This window comes from Rhineura floridana, chromosome 16, assembly GCF_030035675.1.
Source record: "Rhineura floridana isolate rRhiFlo1 chromosome 16, rRhiFlo1.hap2, whole genome shotgun sequence".
Taxonomy (NCBI): Eukaryota; Metazoa; Chordata; class Lepidosauria; order Squamata; family Rhineuridae; genus Rhineura; species Rhineura floridana.
Window position 1 is genome coordinate 20,944,409 of NC_084495.1, and position 20,891 is coordinate 20,965,299.

At 46.5% G+C, this 20,891-nt stretch overlaps 1 protein-coding gene across 2 annotated transcripts in view; it reads right to left on the minus strand.

Annotated features, from left to right (window-relative positions):
* Window positions 1–1,205: 1,205 nt before the first annotated feature.
* Window positions 1,206–20,891, minus strand: part of SRPX2 (sushi repeat containing protein X-linked 2) — a 38,151-nt gene continuing 18,465 nt past the window's right edge. The window contains exons 4-11 of one of the 2 annotated variants that reach the window (XM_061598357.1): window positions 16,007–16,198; window positions 13,594–13,770; window positions 9,645–9,771; window positions 9,366–9,487; window positions 8,338–8,517; window positions 2,471–2,604; window positions 2,259–2,380; window positions 1,206–2,020 (exon numbers count right to left, since the gene is read on the minus strand). In XM_061598357.1, coding sequence (XP_061454341.1) covers window positions 1,840–2,020; window positions 2,259–2,380; window positions 2,471–2,604; window positions 8,338–8,517; window positions 9,366–9,487; window positions 9,645–9,771; window positions 13,594–13,770; window positions 16,007–16,198 — 1,235 coding nt within the window. In that variant the 3' untranslated portion in view covers window positions 1,206–1,839. Of the gene's footprint in view, window positions 2,021–2,258; window positions 2,381–2,470; window positions 2,605–8,337; window positions 8,518–9,365; window positions 9,488–9,644; window positions 9,775–13,593; window positions 13,771–16,006; window positions 16,199–20,891 lie in introns of both variants that reach the window. The other variant, XM_061598356.1, reaches the window with a different exon arrangement.

Genomic DNA, 20,891 nt, shown 5'->3' on the forward strand with positions numbered 1-20,891 from the left:
TTTGTGGGCATTTTGTTGAAAGTGTATCTGGGTACTAATAGGTGTCTTCTATTGGATTCCCCCCACCTAGGCCGAGAGGTACAGGGAAAGCCATAGTCGTAGATCAGCAGGGCTCCAATACTGAAGGCTGACCATTAGTTGAAAGTGCCCAGCGACTGTTGGTATATGAGAGTGGCAGAGCACCACAGTGGCATAGGAGACATGGAAACCCTCTGGCGCTACTATATTCCTTTCTCCCCCACTGATTTGTGTGCAAACACAACTAGGCTTACTGAGCACTGCAAATCGCATCTTGAGGCTGCTGGTGCTCAACAACTCAAGGGGAAGCTTTTAGGGCAGGCTTTGCCAACCTGGTGCTCTCCAGAGATGCAAACCCCGTAAGCCCCAGCCAGCACGGTTGTGGGAGTTGCAATCCAAAACACCCAGAGGGCACCGGGTTGGCAAAGGCTGTTCTAGGCCACCTCTCTCCCACCCACTCCCATAGGTCTTCTCTCTTATAAACAAGCAAATCATCTGTTGGACGTGGATGCTCTTAATTAAAAGTTTGTTTCCTCCTCCTCCTCTGTCTGCCATCTCTAATAAAGGGGGTGTTTGCTCAGCTCCTTCCTACCCTCAAGATCCTGTAACTCCCCCATTTTTTTTCAAGGAACTCACAAGTTGCGAAAGGCCTTTTCAGAAAGTACTGCTTTCTGTCTTTATTCGGGGAAGCTTGAGAAGCCCTGCAGGTTCTACGTTTTGGCCTGTGCTCTTCTCCTCTACTGTAGAGCTCAGGAGGCAGGGGCCGTTCAACGAAGCAGACTTGCATTTGTTCTGTTTGCTGGAGAGCTGCCAAATGTCTAGGCTGCGTTCTCCCAGCCAGGACAGTTTTAATTTTCCATATATTAACTGCTGCGCTTGTTAAAAGGAGATAAACTAAGGAGTGAGCAGAACAGAATATGCTTTAAAGAGGAGAAGGTGCCACTTAACGTGGACGTCGCCAAGGTTTCCTCCACAGGGTTGAGGATTGTTTGTGTGCTCTTGAAAAGAGAGATGAGCTCTGATTCTAGGCTATGGTGATTTGTCTCTGTATGCAATCTTTTTTTCCAATGGGGAATTGACTCCCTGTCTAGAAAAGAGTAGGCATCTCAAAAGGCACACCTTCCTGAATAATCCCTATAGGAATAGTTAATATTATTTTGCTGCTTTTAACATGGATGTATGGCTGGACAGTGGAAAAAAGCAGATAAGAGAAAAATCAACTCATTTGAAATGTGGTGTTGGAGGAGAGCTTTGCGCATACCATGGACTGCGAAAAAAGACAAATAATTGGGTGTTAGAACAAATTAAACCAGAACTGTCACTAGAAGCTAAAATGATGAAACAGATGTTATCATACTTCGGATACATAATGAGAAGATAGGATTCACTAGAAAAGACAATGCTGGAAAGAACAGCAGGGAGTAGAAAAAGAGGAAGGCCAAACAAGAGGTGGATTGATTCCACAAAGGAAGCCACAGACCTGAACTTACAAGATCTGAACAGGGCGGTTCACGACAGATGCTGTTGGAGGTCGCTGATTCATTGGGTTGCCATTAGTCGTAGTCGACTTGAAGGCACATAACAACAACAAAACATGGATGCAGCCGTGACTGCACAGATCTTTCTTTTAGGGGCCCAGAGGTCTGGGGTGGTGGCCTCTGCTGTACCTGCAGGTTCAACTTCAGCAATTTTAACTTCTGTGTCACCTCTAGCAAAGTACAGTGCTGAAATGGAAGACCTGGCTCTCCCTCTCCCTTAGTACGCAGGACATTTTAGAGGTCAAAAGTCCCCTGTGACTCCTGTGGATGGAGCAGCCTACTATCATTCACACGTGTCCCTGTTCTGTTCCCTCTGCAGCTCTTCCTCTCTGCTCAGTAGGTAGGTATCGACGAAGGAAAAGAGCTCGTCGGGTGACAAAGGCTGGATGTAGCGCTCGCGGTCCACGCCTTCTTTGTCGACCAACACTGTGTTGAAGCGGGAGCGGGTGATGTGCAGGGACTGCCTGCAGAAACAAGAGGGTAACTGATCACGGTTTCCTGCATTTCCCCAAGAACTCGTGTAGTGTCATGGTTTTAGGTGGGGAGCTACTTTTGGCCAGAGGGCCGGATCACAGAGGGCCGGATCATCCTCTGTGACTTTCATGGCTGAGCAGAGGTTTGAACCTGAGCTTCTGCCATATCACCACCTGCTATGCCAGCCTGTCTCCTTGAGATGCCCCCATCCCACCGTGCACCGCTAACCTGAGGCCCTCTATGATGTTTTCTGAGAGCCGGTGCTCACGGATCCGCCCCACTTCACGGGGTGGTAGCCCCACCAGCTCAATGATGGTGATGTGACGCAGGTCCAGACCACAAGTGGCTTGCTGCAGGGAAGAGGACAATCAACTAGATGGAGCCCGGTACCTGGGGAGGGGAGGGGAAATCTAGAGTGGACACTTAGAGGAGGGGTCTACCTGCAGCATGGCATTTTGCATCTTGTAGTAGCGATCAGAGGGATCTGGAGCAGAGGTTATGAGCAGCCGACGTTTTCCATAGAACTGGTCCAGAAGGCTGGCAGCGGAGTTCACATCCACATTGATCTGCATAGCTGAAGGAAGAGGACAAAAAGATGACAGAGTGTAGCATGGTTGCTTCTGCATGTTGGAGCAGTAGTAATATGAAGTATGAAGAGCAGCCGTAGTGGGCGCAGGGCCATCTGGCATAATGGGGGAAGTGGACTCTGATGCACACCTCTGAGTGTCCTCCAAAATACCCTTATGCTACTACCACCAGCTTGGGGTGGAGCCAGGAGCCACAGCAATAGGAGATGGGGCCAGGTGAGGAAGGTCTAGATGTGGAGTCTCTTCCATCAGCCTCGATTGCTGCCAGTGCTGGCTGGGGCTGAGGGCAGGTGAGGTCCAAAAAGGGCTGGAGGGTGGCAGCTACTAAAAAGAAGAGGCTGGTTTCTCTGAGGCCACTGCTGTGGACCTGGTGATGCAGTAACATCCTCAGGAGGACTGGGGGAGAGAGGATGTTATTCATCAGTGTCCCCAGAATGTTTCCAACAGCCATGGTCTTAGAGTTCTAAGTCCTTCTAGATGTTGTTGGACTACAACTTCCATCAGCCATAGCCAAAATAGCCAATGGTCAGGGATGATGAGAGCTGTAAGTCCAGCAACATTTGGACCACCACTCCTGTTCCAGTGATGCTGAAACTGGTTTTCTAGTTCTCGATTTCTTGTTTGCACAAACGTTCAGAACACAGTTCAGTCAGAAAATGTAAAAAGAACAAAAGTTTATATATCCCTGAATCCGATAATGAGCTTTGGGATACTCTACATCACTGGTCTTCAACAGTGGGTCCCCACATGTTGATAGAGTACAACTCTTGTCATCCCTAACGATTGATCATGCCGTCTGGGGATGATAGGAGTTGTAGTCCAACATTACTTGGGAACCCAAGGTTGAAGACCAGTGCTCTACATCATATATCTCCATGAGCAGGGGTTTGTCCCCTTCGGCATTAGTTTTCACTAATCAGAACTGTCATGTTGATACAACACTTGTAAATGCATGATAATCCTAGATGACAACCAAGAAACTGGATGTGCACATCCAGTAATATCCTTTAGGTCACTCCAAATCATACATCTACAGAAAAATATCCTTTCTAGAAAGACACTGAAAAGTGTCTAGCCCAGGGTTTCTTTTTGATGTAAGAGACACTGTCATATTTACATGACAAATTACCATGCCAAGGTAGAAAAAACTAAAGAATTGGGGCTGTAATCCCAACATAAGATTTAGGCTACCACAAATCATAATGCCCACAAATCCAGGAGTGTGACTTCTGTAGAAAGGCATTGCCTAGAATCTGGCCCAACCCTTTCCTTAGATTCACAAGACACTGTCCAAATAAGGTCCTTCCACATGGAAAGGTCAAGAATGGTCTACCCAGAGGCCCTGAGATGGTGTGTATGACCCAATGTCTCCTACCTGTGTTTGTATTTCCTATTCAAACGTAACACCTATTCATTGCTCAAACTCTCAGTGCAAAAAAGGATATTCATGCATGCATTTGAGTTTTGTGGTACTAAGTGCCCAGCTTTCTATCCCTTCCCTCACTCAGAAAAATTCAAAAGGAGTCCAATTTCAGCAGAACTGAATGGATACTGCATTGCAAATGTGGGAGTCATAATTTCAGATCTCTTTTATGGGATAAGATTGTAGGGGGTAGGGAGGCTTTGCCTTATGTAACACCAAGCAGGTATTTTGGACAATGTTTGGAGCCCAGATAAGCAGACAGTTAAGTTGGATTCCTGCAATGAGCAGGGGGTTGGACTCGATGGCCTTATAGGCCCCTTCCAACTCTACTATTCTATGATTTGTGTCAGATTAGTAATAGATCCCCATGCCCTTCCAGATCTCTCCACTCCAGTTTGACCTTTGCAAGAATTCTTGTTTGACAGCCTGAAAAAGATCCCCTAGAACACTGTCTTGTGGGCAGAAACGCAAGAGAAGTAAAGCCTCTAGTTAGTTGTCCCTGGTTAACCAGAATGACAAACTGTCAGCTGCTCCTGAACTTGATCCCATGGGGTCCCCATATAGGGCGGTCACTATGACATACAAACTCCATTGCTGCTAGTCATTGTTACTGAAGAGTCCCAGAACCCAACTCCCAAGCTGCCTTTGCTTTGGCACTGGAAGCAGCAAGGCAGCCAGAATTAGATATTGTCTGTTGCTGTGATTTTTATTTCATGCTTGTAAACTGCCTTGCAGGCTGCGGCAATTGGAAAGCAGGATATACCTTTAAAATAAAGACCTGCCTCTGAGATCACAATGCTGCTGACATCATTGCAACAGTGTTCTGAGTTCCAACTGACATCACCTCAGTTTTAATTTCTAACAGCAGTTGGGGAGCATTTGTGACTACAAAGAATGTTCTTGGATCCATAGCTGGATTAACTGTCCATTGGTTTTCCAGACAGGGTTACTATATGCTTCTTTTGTATATCCATAGTGTCATTTAGTAGTCCAACTACCAGTAACTTAAGGAATGATTATAGGTTTTCTGCACAGATGGTAAATAAACCCGTTGTGGGAAACCTGAATTCTCAGCCCAGCCATTCGCTCATTTGGCCTTTTGTGGCTTCCCTGGCATTTCTCCCTGTCTGGAGATGCCCCTGTGATGCCTGCCTCACTTACTGTCCTATTGCTTGGTCAGAGTACTCCTTCCATCACCCCCACTGTACACAAAAATAATGCCCAGTCTCCAACATCTCTTGGTTGAGCTCATAAGGCAACTACTGTCACACCCCCACCCAAAATCTTTATTATGTATTGGCTGGATTTTTTAAATTGGATGCCTTCTGGGCTGTTGTAGCAGAAAAGCAGCACATACTTTTAAAAGAAATGCTTGAGTTAGCCATAGAAGGTCACAATGACACTTGCATCACAATGCTCTGAGGTGTAACTGATGTCACCAAGCCGTTGCTGCTTGGAGGTGCTTGTTTCTAACTGAGCTGTTGGTGAGAAGTGAGAAGTGAGTTGAGATGGTTAATTTTGAAATATTTACCTGCTTTGTTCACTTATTCTGGCTATATAATTTGAATGTGTTAGATTTATATTTCACTCATTACAAATTCTGTTGACAGATAGGGTTTGGTTTATAGTTGATGTATATTTTCAGAGGAAAGGCTGAAGGGAACAGTAGACATCACATACTCAGATTTCTAACTAAGCTAGTGGCACAGCTGGAGAGCATTGGGGTATGTCTGTTATATATTTGAATTTGTTAACTAGCTACCTTTATTGCTAGTTTAGCTACAAATTATATTTAGATTGATTTATACTCCATGTTATGTATCATTGTAAGACTTAGTTGTCTGAAATTTCAATTATTAGTAATTTACTTAGAGAGATATGACAATATCTAATTCTGGCTGCCTTCAGTGCCAAAGGAAAGGCAGCTTGGGAGTTGGGTTCTGGACTGGGGGGCGTGTGCCTTCAGAAGCACGAGAAGAATGATTGCAGCAAGAGGGGAGGGATGGAGTCTGCACTTCATAGTGTCTACCTTACAGGAGGAGCCTGGTGGGATCAAGACGGACCAAGAAAGGGAGCAGCTGATCATTTGTACTCCTAGTTAACAGCAACAACTAACTGATGCTTCAGTTTTCCTGCTTTTCTGTCCGCAAGATGGTGCTCTGGGGATCTTCTTCAAGCTATCTCTCTGCTGCCAGAATGTTAGATGTGCTGCTAGCATGAAAAATATGCCAGTGGAACACCTCAGGGACGATGACAGAGCCATTCTCCTCCTGGCAAGACATATGCTTATGTAACAGCTGAAAGAGGGGTGGTGTTGTGGACAGTATCTGGGTGATATTGAGGAAGAACACAAATCAGATTCTGTATCCCTTCATTCCATTGCCAAACAGCCAATCCACAGCAGAACTTTACACCAGCCCCAGAGCTGCTGTACGACATTTTCCTCCCATTGTTTTTGTTTTTCTGGTTGTGTATTTTTCCATTCCACTCCTGGACTGAGCATGCATTATACACGGCAGGCCAGTGTGTGGTGGCATTTCTCTAGAGGTTTTTGAAGTATTAAGCAGTATATAAATGTTTTCAAACGAAACAAAAGAAATAAAAGAACAAATAATAGTCCTGGCATAATGAGAGTATAGATTTGCTCTGTCGGGTACTTGAAAGCAGCCACTAAAACATACAATTCCTATCAACTATGAGAAAAACAAAGAAAGATATCAGAAATCTTCATTGCAGTCAGCATGAGGTTGTGAAATGTACTTATTTTCATTTGACAAATATTTAAAAAGCATGGAATCAGAAATTGAAATGTCCACTCTGCTTGATCTGACTGTTAGTGCCTCGGCCACCCCTACCCCATTGCAGTTAGGGATGGATGAATCTGCAGTTTCAGTTTCTCATTTTTCCAGTCTTGGGGTGCAATCCAACTCACATTTCCACTGGGCCAGAGGGGGGTTGGATGCAGCAGACCTCTGGCTGAGCTGGCAGACTTCCAGTGCTGCCGGGCTCCACCAGCAAAGCCCTCTGCCATGGCTGAGCTGCGCCACCGCTGGGGCTCTGCCAGCTCAGCTGGGGATCCACTGAGGATGGCCAGCCTGGTGGACAGAGAGAAGGTGGAAGCCGGCGGTAGCCCTGAAAATGGGGCATTCTGGGAGCATGGAGGGGGAGGATCTGTGAGGGGGGGCCTTATAGGAGATCTTCCTTGCATTTGGAGCCCTCCCCCAGGTCCTGATCTGGTCAAAATCTCTGCCTGGCAAAAGGCCAGTGGAGTAAAAAAACTGTAATGGGCATCTACAGGGAATGCTTACTCCCCGGGAGGCTGATTTGTGGGAGCTGGCTTCTTCCCACTCCTGCGTGCAGCTCCCAATGGAGCCAGTGTTCAGCCAGGCCAGTGGCTCCCAAGTGGGAAATGGATCCTGCAGACCTTTCCACTGACGATTCCTCTTCCTCTGCTAGCATCCTTCCGTCAGTTGCCTGTCGTCGGTTGAGCTGTTAAGCTCAGTCCTCCAAATTTCTGCATCAGTTTGCATTTTTGTTAAGTCCTCACGAAAATACTTCCGCATTTTAGTGCGATTGTCTCCAAATACACAGAATTTTGATTGCAATTTTCCCTAATGCCTTTTATATCCCCCACCCCACTAATATAGACATTTTTATACATATGATTTGGTTGGGAAACTACATTGCAAAATTTGGTGAAGTGTGAATTTAGAAGGACGGCTGTGTTTTGGTTCCTATATTGTCCGTGGCGCAGAGTGGTAAGCGGCGGTAATGCAGCCGAAGCTCTGCTCATGGCTGGAGTTCGATTCCAACGAAAGGAGGAAGTTGAATCTCTGGTAAAAGGGGTTGAGGTCCACTCAGCCTTCCATCCATCCATGGTAGGTGAAATGAGTACCTGGCATATGCTGGGGGCGTAAAGAAAGGCCAGGGATGGAACTGGCAATCCCACCCCATGTATATGGTCTGCCTAGTAAACATCGCAAGACGTCACCCTAAGAGTCGGAAACGACTCGCACTACAAGTGCGGGGACACCTTTACCTTTTTTATTGTTTTGGAAAGTGCAAATCAGGTCGTGAGAATCACGATTCACACTGAAATCCTACCCAAATAAAATATCTCTTGTAGTGGAGATAAGAGGAACATGGGGAAATAACAGCAGGAGGCAACCAGATCTGACACTTTTGCATCATTCCCCATCGTTGATTTAAAGGAATTGCACAGGAACCATTGACATCCTCCATAGGTGGTGATGTTAGCCTATCCCTGCCGTGCTCAGCCCTGCCAGCCCCCACTTACGCATGCACGTGGGCTGAGAGCCCGACCACTGATGGCTGGACTGACAGACTCGCAAGGGGGTACCCTGCCGCTCGTAGCCTCCATCGCAGTGGTATTCGCAGGTGGTTCCATAGTTGTTGTCTTCTGAGGTACAGCTGAGGTAACCATGCTCTGGCGGCTTTAGAACAGGACAGCGGCTCACTGTAGAAGGGAAAGTTAGCTATAAGTGTCCAAAGGCTTCCCCACCCGGACACAACACAGGCCACGTCCACGCTATACATTTAAAGCACTATGATACCACTTTAAACAGTCATGGCTTCCCCCAAAGAATCCTGGGAACTGTAGTTTGTGAAGGGTGCTGCGAGTTGTTAGGAGACCCCAATTCCCCCCTCACAGAGCTACAATTCCCAGAGCTCCCTGGGAAGAGGGACTGATATTTAATTTGGGGATTGTAGCTCTGCACACAGCAATATTTTGTTGCAGGTCCCAACTGAAACAGCAGTGTTTTGAAAGTGCCTAAAATTTTCTAGGAAAGCAGGAAGCTGCTTTTTGCTGAGAGACCACTGGTCCATCTAGCTCAGTATTATCTACTCTGACCGGCAGCAGCTCTCCTTTGTTTCAGGCTGGGTTCTCTCTAATTTGGAGATGGCAGGGACTGAACCTGGGGCCTTCTGCATGCAAAGCAGATGTTCTGCCACTGAGCAACAGTGCTTTCCCTACTGCCAAACCACATTATTTTCAATGGGTGCATTTGTATCTTCCAACCCCCTGGAGTCATGGAGGGGTGGGGAAGTTGATCCAGATTGGGACTAGTCCTGCCAAAAATATGCCCCCTCTGCAATGCTGCTATTTGCTCTAAGTGGGAAATTGTTATTGTCAAACACTTCATTGGGGAGGGATTCTCCATCAGGACCATGGTGTGCCATGGCCTAGATCTGGATCATCCCTCCCTCATAGTTCATATTTAAAAGAAGAAGATGTAAGCAAAAAGCTCTCATTTAACACAATGCCTTTGGCTCAGAGCTATGGAGAAAAGTCTTGTCCCTTACCTTGGATCCTCACAAAAAACTTACAGCTGGCTCGGTTGTATGCCTGGTCATAGACGGTGTAGCGAATAATATGTTCTCCTTCAGAAAACCTGGATCCTGGTTCTGGGCCCCGGAGTATCATTCTGGACTCAAAAGACAGAGAGCTGGGTCAGGATGGGATGCTGAGGGATGGATTTAAAGCTTGTCTTCCATAAAGTATCCTTACGATGGTGTGGAGAGACCCAAATGCAGCCATCCCCGTTTGGAACCAGGCTCTGGCAGCTGTTCCACCAAGCTTACTGTTTGATGATGCCATCCGCGGAATCTTTTGCCCGGGGTGGATCCCAGTACACAGTGGCCGTCAGCTTGCCAGGCTCTGCTATTCGCTCTCGAGACTCAGGACATCGTATTTTGGGAGGCTCTATGTCTGCTTGGGTAGAATCAGAAAGAAACTCCATGGAAAAAAGCAGAAACGGGAAGTTTCCATTTTTGGCCTGATCACCAAATGACTAGTCACCTCCAAACTGTCAGTATTTTGTGGGAGGGATTCAGATGCATACGAGAAATTTAGGTTTTCGCAATTAAAGTGGATTAAAGAGCAACAAATCCACTTAAAAAAAACACCTGATTATTTGCAGCCAGGAAAATGACAGGGAAATGCATTAAAAATGGGATAAACAAGTGAATAATGAGAAGAGGTCTCACCCTTCAAGCCAATCAGGTTGAATGCTCATTGTGGTATAACCTCCCCACAATCAAATCAGAATGATTGCTCAATAAAGTCTGGACATAGTATAACATCTGCATAAGCTTTGTGCAAGCAAATTATGAGTGCTCAATAAACAAATGATTTGGTGGAGCCACTCTTTATCTTATTTCTGCTCTCCATCTTCTCCTGTACTGTTTGGCTAAGTCACTGGCTCAAGCAGTGTGTCACTGTTTCCACATGTGACTCAAGAAAATGAGAATTGTCTTGCCGTGTCAGACCTATGACTCATCTACTTGGCATCTTATATAACAGGGCTGGGGAACCTGTGGGACAAAAACTCCCAACATCCCTGACCATTGGCCTGCTGTCTAGGGCTGCTTTCACACTGCACTTTATCCTATTATTCAGACGATTTTTTACCTAGTAGTTTGCACATTTTGTTTGATCTTTCAAACGATGTGAAAGCTAGTTCCAGAAATCTAGTGGAATATAGTGGTAGTGCCCATTTCTGTGATAAATGATTCCAGAAACAATCTGTTTGTAAACTTGGGAACCTGGAAAATAGTGGGAGTTTTGAGCAAGCTGCAGCCACTCATGTGACAGGCATCCCGGCATGCAATGTGTTCCTGCTCTTTAGATGCACATCTTTTTTGCCTTTATTTTGCCTAACGAAAATTGTACCGGTATTCCAGTGTAGACATGGCTAATAGCTTCCCCTTCTTTCGTTTCTGCCTCTGCCTCCTCAGGTGGATTAATATGTTTTGGACTGTTGTTTTCAAAACTACAATCAAAACCTGAAGACAGAGCTGAATGAGGTTTAATAGAACTCCATTTTTTTTTAGAAGCTCAGCTGCACCTTGTAGCTGAGGAAGAACTGGTATATCAGCATACACCAACAGCAATACTACTACTACTACTACTACTACTACTACTAATAAACACCCATGCTAACTCATGAATTATGGGGGAATGACAGTGCACATATGTATAACAGCTGGGGGACAAAAACAAGAAGCTGTTGGTTGCAGCAGTGTGAAAGTTGCACAAAATGCCAGCATATCAGCCGAAAAAGCGGCAGTTCCTTAACACAAATTACTGCAGTGTGAAAGGAATTTTAGAAATCGGGACAGAAGTGCAACCACTTTAATCTGCAAAAATGTGATGCAACAAGCCCCATGTATGAAAGTGAACTGAAGTCCCAACAACATCTGGAGATCCACCCAGGTTTCTCATCTCTGTGTTATACCAAGGCTACTTTCACACTGCACTTTATTCCGTTATTCTGATGATTTCTTACCTGGTAATTTGCGCATTATATTTGACCTTTCACACAACGTACAAGCTAGCTCCGGAATTCTAGCAGAATGTAGTGCAAGTTTAGCACAAATTTCCACGATCAATGATACCGGAAATAATCCGTTAGCAAGGCTGGAAACCTGGAAGGTTGCAGGAGTTTTTTGCTAGCTGCTCACATAACAGGCATCCCAGTATGCAGTGCATTCCCACCCTTTAGTTGCACAGTGTTTTTGCTGTCTGATGAAAATTGTACCGGTATTCTGGCATCAGCGCAGATAGCAGCAGCATTCCCTACATACACCCATGTCGATACAACTAAAATAATTTAAAAAGTCAGATCCTAATGGGAGAGGGCTTGCATGGTGACGGGAAGAGTTTTTAGACCTCCTACCCAGTGGGGAACAGTGTGCATGCGTATAATGGGTGAGGGACAAAAACAAGCCGTGTGAAAGACAGTTGTGCAAAATGCTGGTATATTGGCTGAAAAAGCTGCTGTTCCTTAACACAACAGGTACTGCAGCGTGAAAGGGATTTTAGAAATCGGGACAGAAGCACTATCTTTTTAGCAATCAGCCCCATGTGTGAAAGCAGCCCCAGTTTCCAGCAAGAAAGGCATTGTGAGAAAATTCATCCTTTGTGGGTTTATCTACAGCACCTGACGGAATTTCTTTCCAAAACCTAGTCTGTTTGTTTTGAACATGCATGCCCTGCTTTTTGATCAAATGATCCTTAAGGTGGCTTATAAGAAATTGAAATAACACTAACACACACAAAAGGAGAGACTGAACAAACTGGCAATGTTTAGCCTTGAGAAGATGAGACACGATAGCACTCTTCAAGTACTTGAAAGGGGGTCACACAGAGGAGGGCCAGGATCTCTTCTCAATCATCCCAGAGGGCATGGCAGAGAATAATGGGCTCAAGTTACAGGAAGCCAGACTTCGGCTGAACATCAAGAAAAACTTCCTCACTGTTACAGCAGTACGACAATGGAACCAATGACCTAGGGAGGTGGTGGGCTCTCCAACACTGGAGGCCTTCAAGTGGCAGCTGGACAGCCACCTGTCGGATATGCTTTAATTGGATTCCTGCGTTGAGCAGGGGGTTGGACTCGATGGCCTTATAGGCCCCTTCCAACTCTACAGTAGGGCCCCACTCATATGGCTGGTTACGTTCCAGACCCCCGCTGAAAAGCGGAACTTATTGAATAGAATGGTGCGCAACGCCCAAAAACCGCCTGTAAAAGCGGAACAAGCGCCGTATGAGTGGGGCTTTAGTCTAATTGCGTCTAATTGAGACCACTGCATTAGCGAAGCGCCGTAAAGCAAAGCGCTGTAAAGCACGGCCCTACTGTATTGTTCTATGATTCTATGAAATCCTGGACTTACATAGAAGCTGCCTTGTACTGAGTCAGACCATTGGATCCAACTAGCTCAGTGTGGTATATACTGACTGGCAATAGCTCTCCATGGTTTCAGACAAGGGTCTCTTCCAGCCCTATCTGGAGATGCCAGGGATTGAACCTGTGACCTTCTGCCCAAAACGTAATTGCTCTGCCACTGAGCTATGGCCTTCCCAGGGCCGGCACCAGAGGGCAGCCAGGTCAGGCCCTGGTTGAGGGCCCCTGAAGGGCCCCTCCTTAGGGTGGGTGGGTAGCTCTCCCTTCTAAGATCTGCAGCAGTGTCAGCTCCCAACTCTGCCACGGATTGTGAAAGGAAACTCCCAGGCACCCTCTCTACTGCCGTGCAGGCCCGCGATGCCTGCCTGCATGCCCCACCTACCTCTCCCTTGAGGTAAATGCTGGTTGCACTGTGGGCGCAAGCCTGCCATCAATGAAGATGGCGGCCAAGGTTTCCCTAAGGGGCTGATGCCCCTGCTGCCATCTTGGTTGATGGCAGGGGAGGCATCAGCCCCTTAGGGAAGCCTCAGCCGCCATCTTGGTTGATGGCAGCCATGCTCGCACAGCACAGGCAGCATTCACCAAGGGAAAAGTAGGTAGGTGGGGTGTGCGTGTGAGTGCTGGGGCAGGCTGGTGCCGGCCCTGGGCCTTCCTACATGGTCCTACACCCCAACCTGGCAACCCTCAGTCCTCTAGGCAACAAAAGAGGGGAGGGTGTGCTTCCCTTCAGTTCTGTGGTCGTAGGGCAATTAATCGGGGGGGGCATGGCAGAGGAGAGGCAGTGGCAACTTCTCCTGTGTAAAGTGAAAAGACAGAGGCTGGCTCCAGGAAGGGTGAGAATTTACCTACACAAATTGGCTCGCTACCACTCCAGCGTCCGTCTTCCATGCACATGCGACTGCGATCACCCTCTCGATGGTACCCAGACTGGCAGGTGTAGTCACAGTGAGAGTCGACCTTGACGCCATCTGAACATTGGTATGATCCATGGTGAATTGCTGGCAATGTGTGGCACCGAATCTCTGTAGTTAGAATGGGAGAGAATTTTCAAATTTTATAGCCTATTCACAGAACTACGATCCTCAGGATATCTTGGAGGGCTGTTTTTAAAAAGCTTCAGACTGTGGTCCAAACTTTGTAGTGAAGGTGTAGTATGAAACTGGAGCCTACCCAAACAAATTGAAATTAAATCCAGACAAGACAGAGGTGCTCCTGGTTAGTCGAAAGGCAAATCAGGGAATAGGGATTCAGCCTGTGCTGGATGGGGTTACACTCCCTCTGAAGACACAGGTTCGCAGTTTGGGTGTGCTCCTGGACTCAGCTTTGAACTTGGAGGCCCAGGTCTCTGCAGTGGCCAGGAATGCTTTTGCCCAGCTAAGACTGGTGTGCCAGCTGCGCCCATTCCTGGAGATGCCTGATTTGATTACAGTGATGCATGCCTTAGTTACATCCCGTTTAGATTATTGTAACGCGCTCTACGTGGGGCTGCCTTTGAAGACTGTTTAGAAACTTAAACTGGTACAAAGAGCTGCAGCCAGAGTGCTAACTGGGGCTGGTTACAGGGACCATACAACCCCCTTGTTGTGACAGCTCCACTGGCTGCCAGTTTGTTTCCGGTCACAAGTCAAAGTGCTGGTTTTGACCTATAAAGCTCTATATGGCCTAGGTCCAGGCTATTTGTCAGACCGTATCTCCCCATATGAGCCTGCCCGGGCCCTGAGATCTTCAGGAGAGGCCCTTCTCTCAGTCCCAACACCTTCGCAAGCGCGATTGGTGGGGACACGAGATAGGGCCTTCTTGGTGGCTGCCCCCAGGTTCTGGAACTCTCTTCCTAAGGAAGCACAAATGGCCCCTTCCTTGCTATCCTTCCGTAGGCAGGCAAAGACTTTTTTATTCCGACAGGCTTTTGGACTAGAAGATGTTTAAGATAGGGCCTCATAAGGTCCTATTCTTAATGTTTTAAATTGTTTTAGTATCTTAAGTGTATGTTTCATGATTTTAATGTTACGAATAGTTTAATTCTATTTTAATTGTATATTTTTGTATGTTTTTTACCTATGAGTAGTTTTTATTTGTAAGCTGCCCTGAGTTCCAGTTTTGGAAAAAGGGCGGGGTAAAAATAAAGATTCATTCATTCATTCATACCTGCTATTTGATTGGAAAAGTACAGGCTGTTGTACCTGGAAAATGAATCCCAATATTTCAAAAATGGTTTGCTGGATGTTCTCATGTTCTGAATATGCTGGTGTTTGGGAAGCGAGATACAGCATAAGAAGAGGAAATTGATCAGAGGTGTGTGTGTGTGTGGCAGCGACAGAAGAGATGAGTGAGGCCTGGCACCCTCATGCCCTTAACAGTGGAGTGACAGGCCAAATATTTATTTATTACATATATAACCCACCCTTCCTTGAAGGAGCTCAAGGTGCCCTACAAATATGGTTGCCCTCCTCCTGATTTTATCCTCACAACATCCCTGTGAAGTAGGTTAGGCTGAGAGACAATGACTGGCCCAAGGTCATCCAGTTGGCTTCATGGCTGAGTGGGGATTTGAACCTGGGGCTCTCCGGTCCTAATCTAACACTCTAACCACTATACCACACTGGCTTTCTATCCATCATCCAGTGATGCTGTCTCCTTTACTGCAAAGAGTGGCAAACTCGTCTGTATCTACCCCTCCAAAGGTTTTTTTTGTGGCCCACCAAAACTCCTCCCCAAATTGCCATTTTTTAAAACATGTATTGACCACTCCCATGGACCCATTGCTGTGACGGCATGGTGCTGAAAGCCTTTTTTTTTTTTTTGCAGCCACCTGCCCCCAGGTCCCACCCACTCTTTAATTTTTTTGGTTTTTTTAAAATAAATCATTACTATTTTTTCACTGATCCCTCCTGTGGGTTCCCTGCTGTGGTGCCAAATGGTTTTTGTGACACCCTGCCCCCAAATTGTCCTTTTAAATTTTCTTTTAATGTAGCAATGATTAATAAAAATAATTTAAAACAATGTAATATAACTGAAAGTAAAGCCTTGAGATCTGCGGTTCTTGCTGTGCCATACCTAGGGCCAATAAGGTTAGATAACCCTGCTTTACTGCATTTTCACCACAAAAAGCAGCATCTGCTGAATTTCTGCCTGTGAAGCTCCATCTGCTGAATGTATGCCTATAACCTAGCTGCACCATGGGCTAACTTTAATAGAGTTTCCTGAAGATGGACATGGCTGTAATGGGGAGCGGCCACAGGAAGCTGGCCTGGTACTTACGTCTGCAGTAGGCAGCCCCTGACCAGCGGCGGTTTAGCAAGCACTGCACGGATCTCTGGCCAATCAAGCGGTATCCACGGTCACAGGAGAGCTCACAGCGTGCCCCCAGGCTGCTGTAATAATTACCCCCACGGGGAGAATAGCAGGTAGCCTCCCCATGGTAAATGTTTAAGAGATGACACCACTGGGGAACTAGAGAGGAGACAGAGAGAGAGAAACTCAACTGTAGGTTCTACTTATCAAGAGCAAAAGCTTTCATGATCAAAGAGCCCACGTACTCCCATCCATACCTGCTCATGCATTCAGATCTTCTCTGGGGGCCCTGATCCAGGAGTCCCCGGTTCTAGAAATAAGGTGGCTGCGTGTGAAAGGATGGGGCTCTTTCAGGGACGGTACACAGAAAACGTAATACCATCATGCCCGGACGCATTTATCAGGTGAGCATGCTGCCACTTTTGGGTGCCAATTAAACCAACAATGTATTTCTTGTTGAGATTGTTTTTAAGGTGTCGCTTTTATTTTGTTTCACACCTAATTGTCTGGATTTTTCCCCTTAAGGTTGTCATAGAAATATATATGCACATATTTTAAAGCCCTACATAATTTCAATTTATTTGCTTAAGAACATGGATCATTAGAAAACAATGCTCACTTGGAATAGATCATATTTTGTGATTTATTATGTTTTGATTCATTTATTGAATTTACTGTATCTTCACTGTATGTTTTGTTCTGTATTCGGGAATGTTGTTTTTATGAATGCTCTGTTGTTGTTGTGAGCTGCTTTGAGCAGCATACGAATATTGTCCCAATTTGTTTGTATCCTTCTTAAAGTGTGGCACCCAGAACCAGACTCTGGATAAGTTCTGACTAGCACACTCAGTGATGTGGTTGTGAGAGAAGTCACTCCATATGTGCTCATTATTATTCCTTAACATGTTTCAGGCATTAAAAACTGGATCCCGAGGATTAACCCTGGTAAACAATACCTTAGAATTCATCCTTGATGCTTTCCCAAGCAGCTGTGCCCAATTTTATATTTTGGGAAAAGTTGTTTTGAATTCAGCTACTGTGGCAAATTACTTTTGTCTCAGCTGTTTCCCCCAGCCAGGGCCCACACAGCCACAGAGTAAACAGCACCTGCTGGCTGTCCCTGTAGGACCCCATGGCTGGCAGTTCAAGGGCTTGTTCTGTGGAAGGGAAGAGAGAATGTTTGTCCATGATGGTTGCCTAGCAACATCCCTATTATTTTCCCCCCCTTTCCTCTTTCTCTTTCCATGGAAGAAGCTCCACACTGGGAACCGTGTGTGTGTGACAATAAAAGGGGAAAGTCATTCCGATATGTGATGTCCTTGGGGACAGGGAGAGCTCCACTTATGACGTGGTGTCATCATGCCAAACCCTGTCCTGGTACCGAAGATGTAGTCCTCAGAGGATGAACCAGACATTCCACAGGTTGAGGAACTTGAAGAGCAAGCAGGGGCCCTTGAATCCAATCCTGAGGATCCTCTTGAGGGACCTTCTGGGTTGATACCTGATGAAGAATCCCTGGAACTGTCAGAGGAAGAGCTGGAGCTGCCTACCCCCAGTCCTTGAGAGTGCTGGCGCCAAAAGCTTCAGGTCGAGGCTGAAGAGCATTGGGACAGTATGGGTCTATGGAGCCAGAGTTATTGATCAACTTGTGAGTAAAGGGTCTACTTGTAAGTAAGCTATCCCTGATGCCAGCAGCTGTGGTTAGAGTGTGGTTTAGGAGCCAATGTACAGAAGGCCTCCCTCTTGAACTTTCCAGTTTCTGGAAATAACACAGGTCTCTGGCTCCTTGCTCCTGATGATAGTCTCCGTGTCTTGCCTGAACTCCCTGTGATATTGACCTTGGACTGTTGCTTGACTTTGTCTCTGGAACATTTTTGGACCTTAACTGATTGTCTATGTTTGACCTTGGTTTGTTTGGATACTGTGCTGTATCTGCAACCCTGCTCTCACTGGTGAGTACGCACTGGTGAAGGCTTATATCTTCTGTAACTAGGGATGGAAAGATCTGTCAGTTTTGTTTCTCTGAGTTTCTCATTTTCCTAATCTTAAATTCAGTTCTCCAAGTTTCTGCAGTAATTTGTGATTTAAAAAAAAAACACTTCCCCATGAAAACACTTCATCATTTCAGTGTGAATTTCTCCTAACATGTTTGTATGTAGTTTTGCAAGCAATTATTCTTAATATTATGGGTTTTTGTATGTTATTTTCACGAACGTGTTCATTTTTATATATGCTTCCCCCAATGTATGCATTTTGTAAACTCCGGTTGGTTGGAGAACTGCACTGGAAAACTTGGATAAGTGCAAATTTTGAAGGGTGGTTGTGTTTCGGTTTCCGTATTGTTTTGGACAGTCTGAATTTGGTAGAACCTGCCTCTGTTAATGGACAACCCCCCTCCCTAAGGTTTAGCTGGTGGAGGCAGGAGGCCAAAGCTTATGACGATCGGACACTGGTTAGAGCAGCAATAGCGGCCTACCAGATGGCAACAAAGGCAGCAAAGAGGGAATTTTTTGCTGCCTCTATTGCGTCGGCAGAGTGCTGTCCCAGGAGGTTGTTCCAAGTGGTCCGAAGCCTGGTCGGTCCAGTTGCCCAGGAACCCATGGAGCACTCTAAAGCCTCCTGTGACATATTTGCTAAACACTTTGCCGATAAAATCGAGCGCCTGAAGAGCAAGATTCCATATGCCGTGGATACAGGAAGTGGGCCAGAGTCGGCCAGTTGCATTCCGGTCCGGTGGGATCGGTTTCAGCCTCTCCTCGCTGAGGAAGTGGACAAGGTGCTCTCTACTGTGAAGCCGACCACCTGTCTGCTTGATCCTTGCCATTCGTGGCTCATTATGAGCTGCAAACAAAGACTGGGCGAAGGGATCAAGGCAGTGGTAAATGCATCCTTGGAAGAGGGTGCAATACCATCAGCCCTCAAGGAGGCAGTGATAAAGCCCATCTTAAAAAAGCCCTCCTTGGATCCCCAAGAGTTGGACAACTTTCGCCCAGTCTCTAATTTACCATTCTTGGGCAAGGTGATAGAGCGAGTGGTGGCCAACCAGCTACAGACACACTTGGATGAAGCAGATTATTTAGATCCTTTCCAATCGGGCTTCAGGACTGGACATGGAACTGAAACAGCCTTGGTCGCTCTGGTGGATGATATGAGGAGGGCGTTGGATAGGGGAGAATATACCTTCCTCGTCCTCCTGGATCTCTCAGTGGCTTTTGATACCGTTGACCACGGTATCCTGTTAAATCGCCTAGAGGGATTGGGAATGGGGGGCACGGTTTTACGGTGGTTCCATTCCTATCTCTCAGGCAGGTACCAATGGGTGGCATTGGGGGATGAGGTTTCAGACCCTTGGCCTCTTAACTGTGGAGTACCACAGGGTTCTATCCTCTCCCCCATGCTATTTAACATTTATGTGAAGCCGCTGGGAGCTATCATCAGGAGTTTTGGGCTGCAGTGTCACCAATATGCGGATGACACTCAGCTCTATCTCTCATTTAAGTCCTCACCAGAGCTGGCTGTGCAGACCATGTCCAAGTGCCTGGAGCCCGTAAGTGGATGGATGGGCGAGAACAGGCTGAAGCTAAACCCCGACAAGACCAAGGTGTTGCTCGTGGGTGATAGGAGAAGGTTGGGAGACATTGACTTGGTGCTTAATGGGGTGAGATTACCCCTTAAAGACCAGGTCCGCAGCCTAGGGGTCATTCTTGACTCCCAGCTGTCCATGGAGGCTCAGATTTCAGCAGTGAGCTGGGCAGCTTGGTATCAATTACATCTGATACAGAGGCTACGACCCTACCTTCCTTTGCATCTGCTCCCACGAGTGATACATGCCCTGGTCTCCTCTCGCTTAGACTACTGTAATGCGCTCTACGTGGGGTTACCCTTGAAAATGGTCTGGAAATTACAACTGGTACAGAATGTGGCGGCACGCTTGATTAAACATAGCCGTCGCCGAGATCATATCACCCCAGTGTTGGTAGATCTACACTGGTTACCAGTGGTTTACCGGGCCCAATTCAAGGTGTTGGTATTGACCTTTAAAACCCTATATGGTTTCGGCCCAGTTTATGTGAAGGACCGCCTCCAGTATCACCAATTAGGCCGCCTTACAAGATCAGCCACACAGGACCTCCTCTCGGTCCCACAGGTCAAAACAGCTAGGCTGGTGTGGACCAGGGAGAGGGCGTTCTCGGTTATGGCCCCCACCCTCTGGAATTCTCTCCCTTATGATCTTCGACATGCCCTCCTCCCTGATGGGTTTTCGCCGAGCTCTTAAGACCTGGCTATTCAGGCAGGCCTATGGGAATTTTGGGGTAGCTTAGCTTTTGATGTACTAATTGATGTTCTGATGTTAGTTTTAATGGATAATTGTGTTCTGGATTGTTATTGTATTTTATCATATTGCTGTAAGTCACCTAGAGTGTCCGTTAATTCGGACAGATAGGCGACTAACAAATAAAATTTTATTATTTTATTATTATTATTATTATGTTACATAATGGGCATTGTGGGAAATTAACATGGCAGCTAGAAGCAGCCAACCAGCCCTGCTCAGAGTGCTGAGCTGGATTTATTTATTGGGTTCCGCTGGAGTGCTGGGACCCTGGGAGCTGCCTAACAATGTCAGGAGTTGATGTCTGTCCTGCTTGGGGGTGAAGTTGGCCAGGGTGGATTCCACTTCTGCTGACTGCTCTTCAGAGACTAAGAGTCTTCAGACCTTCCTCCCCAGGCACGCACAGACATACGGAAGGTGAAGCAGTATCGTGATCACTGACTGCACCCCAGGCAACCTCACATGGCATTAATAAGAAAGAGGCCCATCCTCACACAGCATGTGTGTGTATGGGATTTT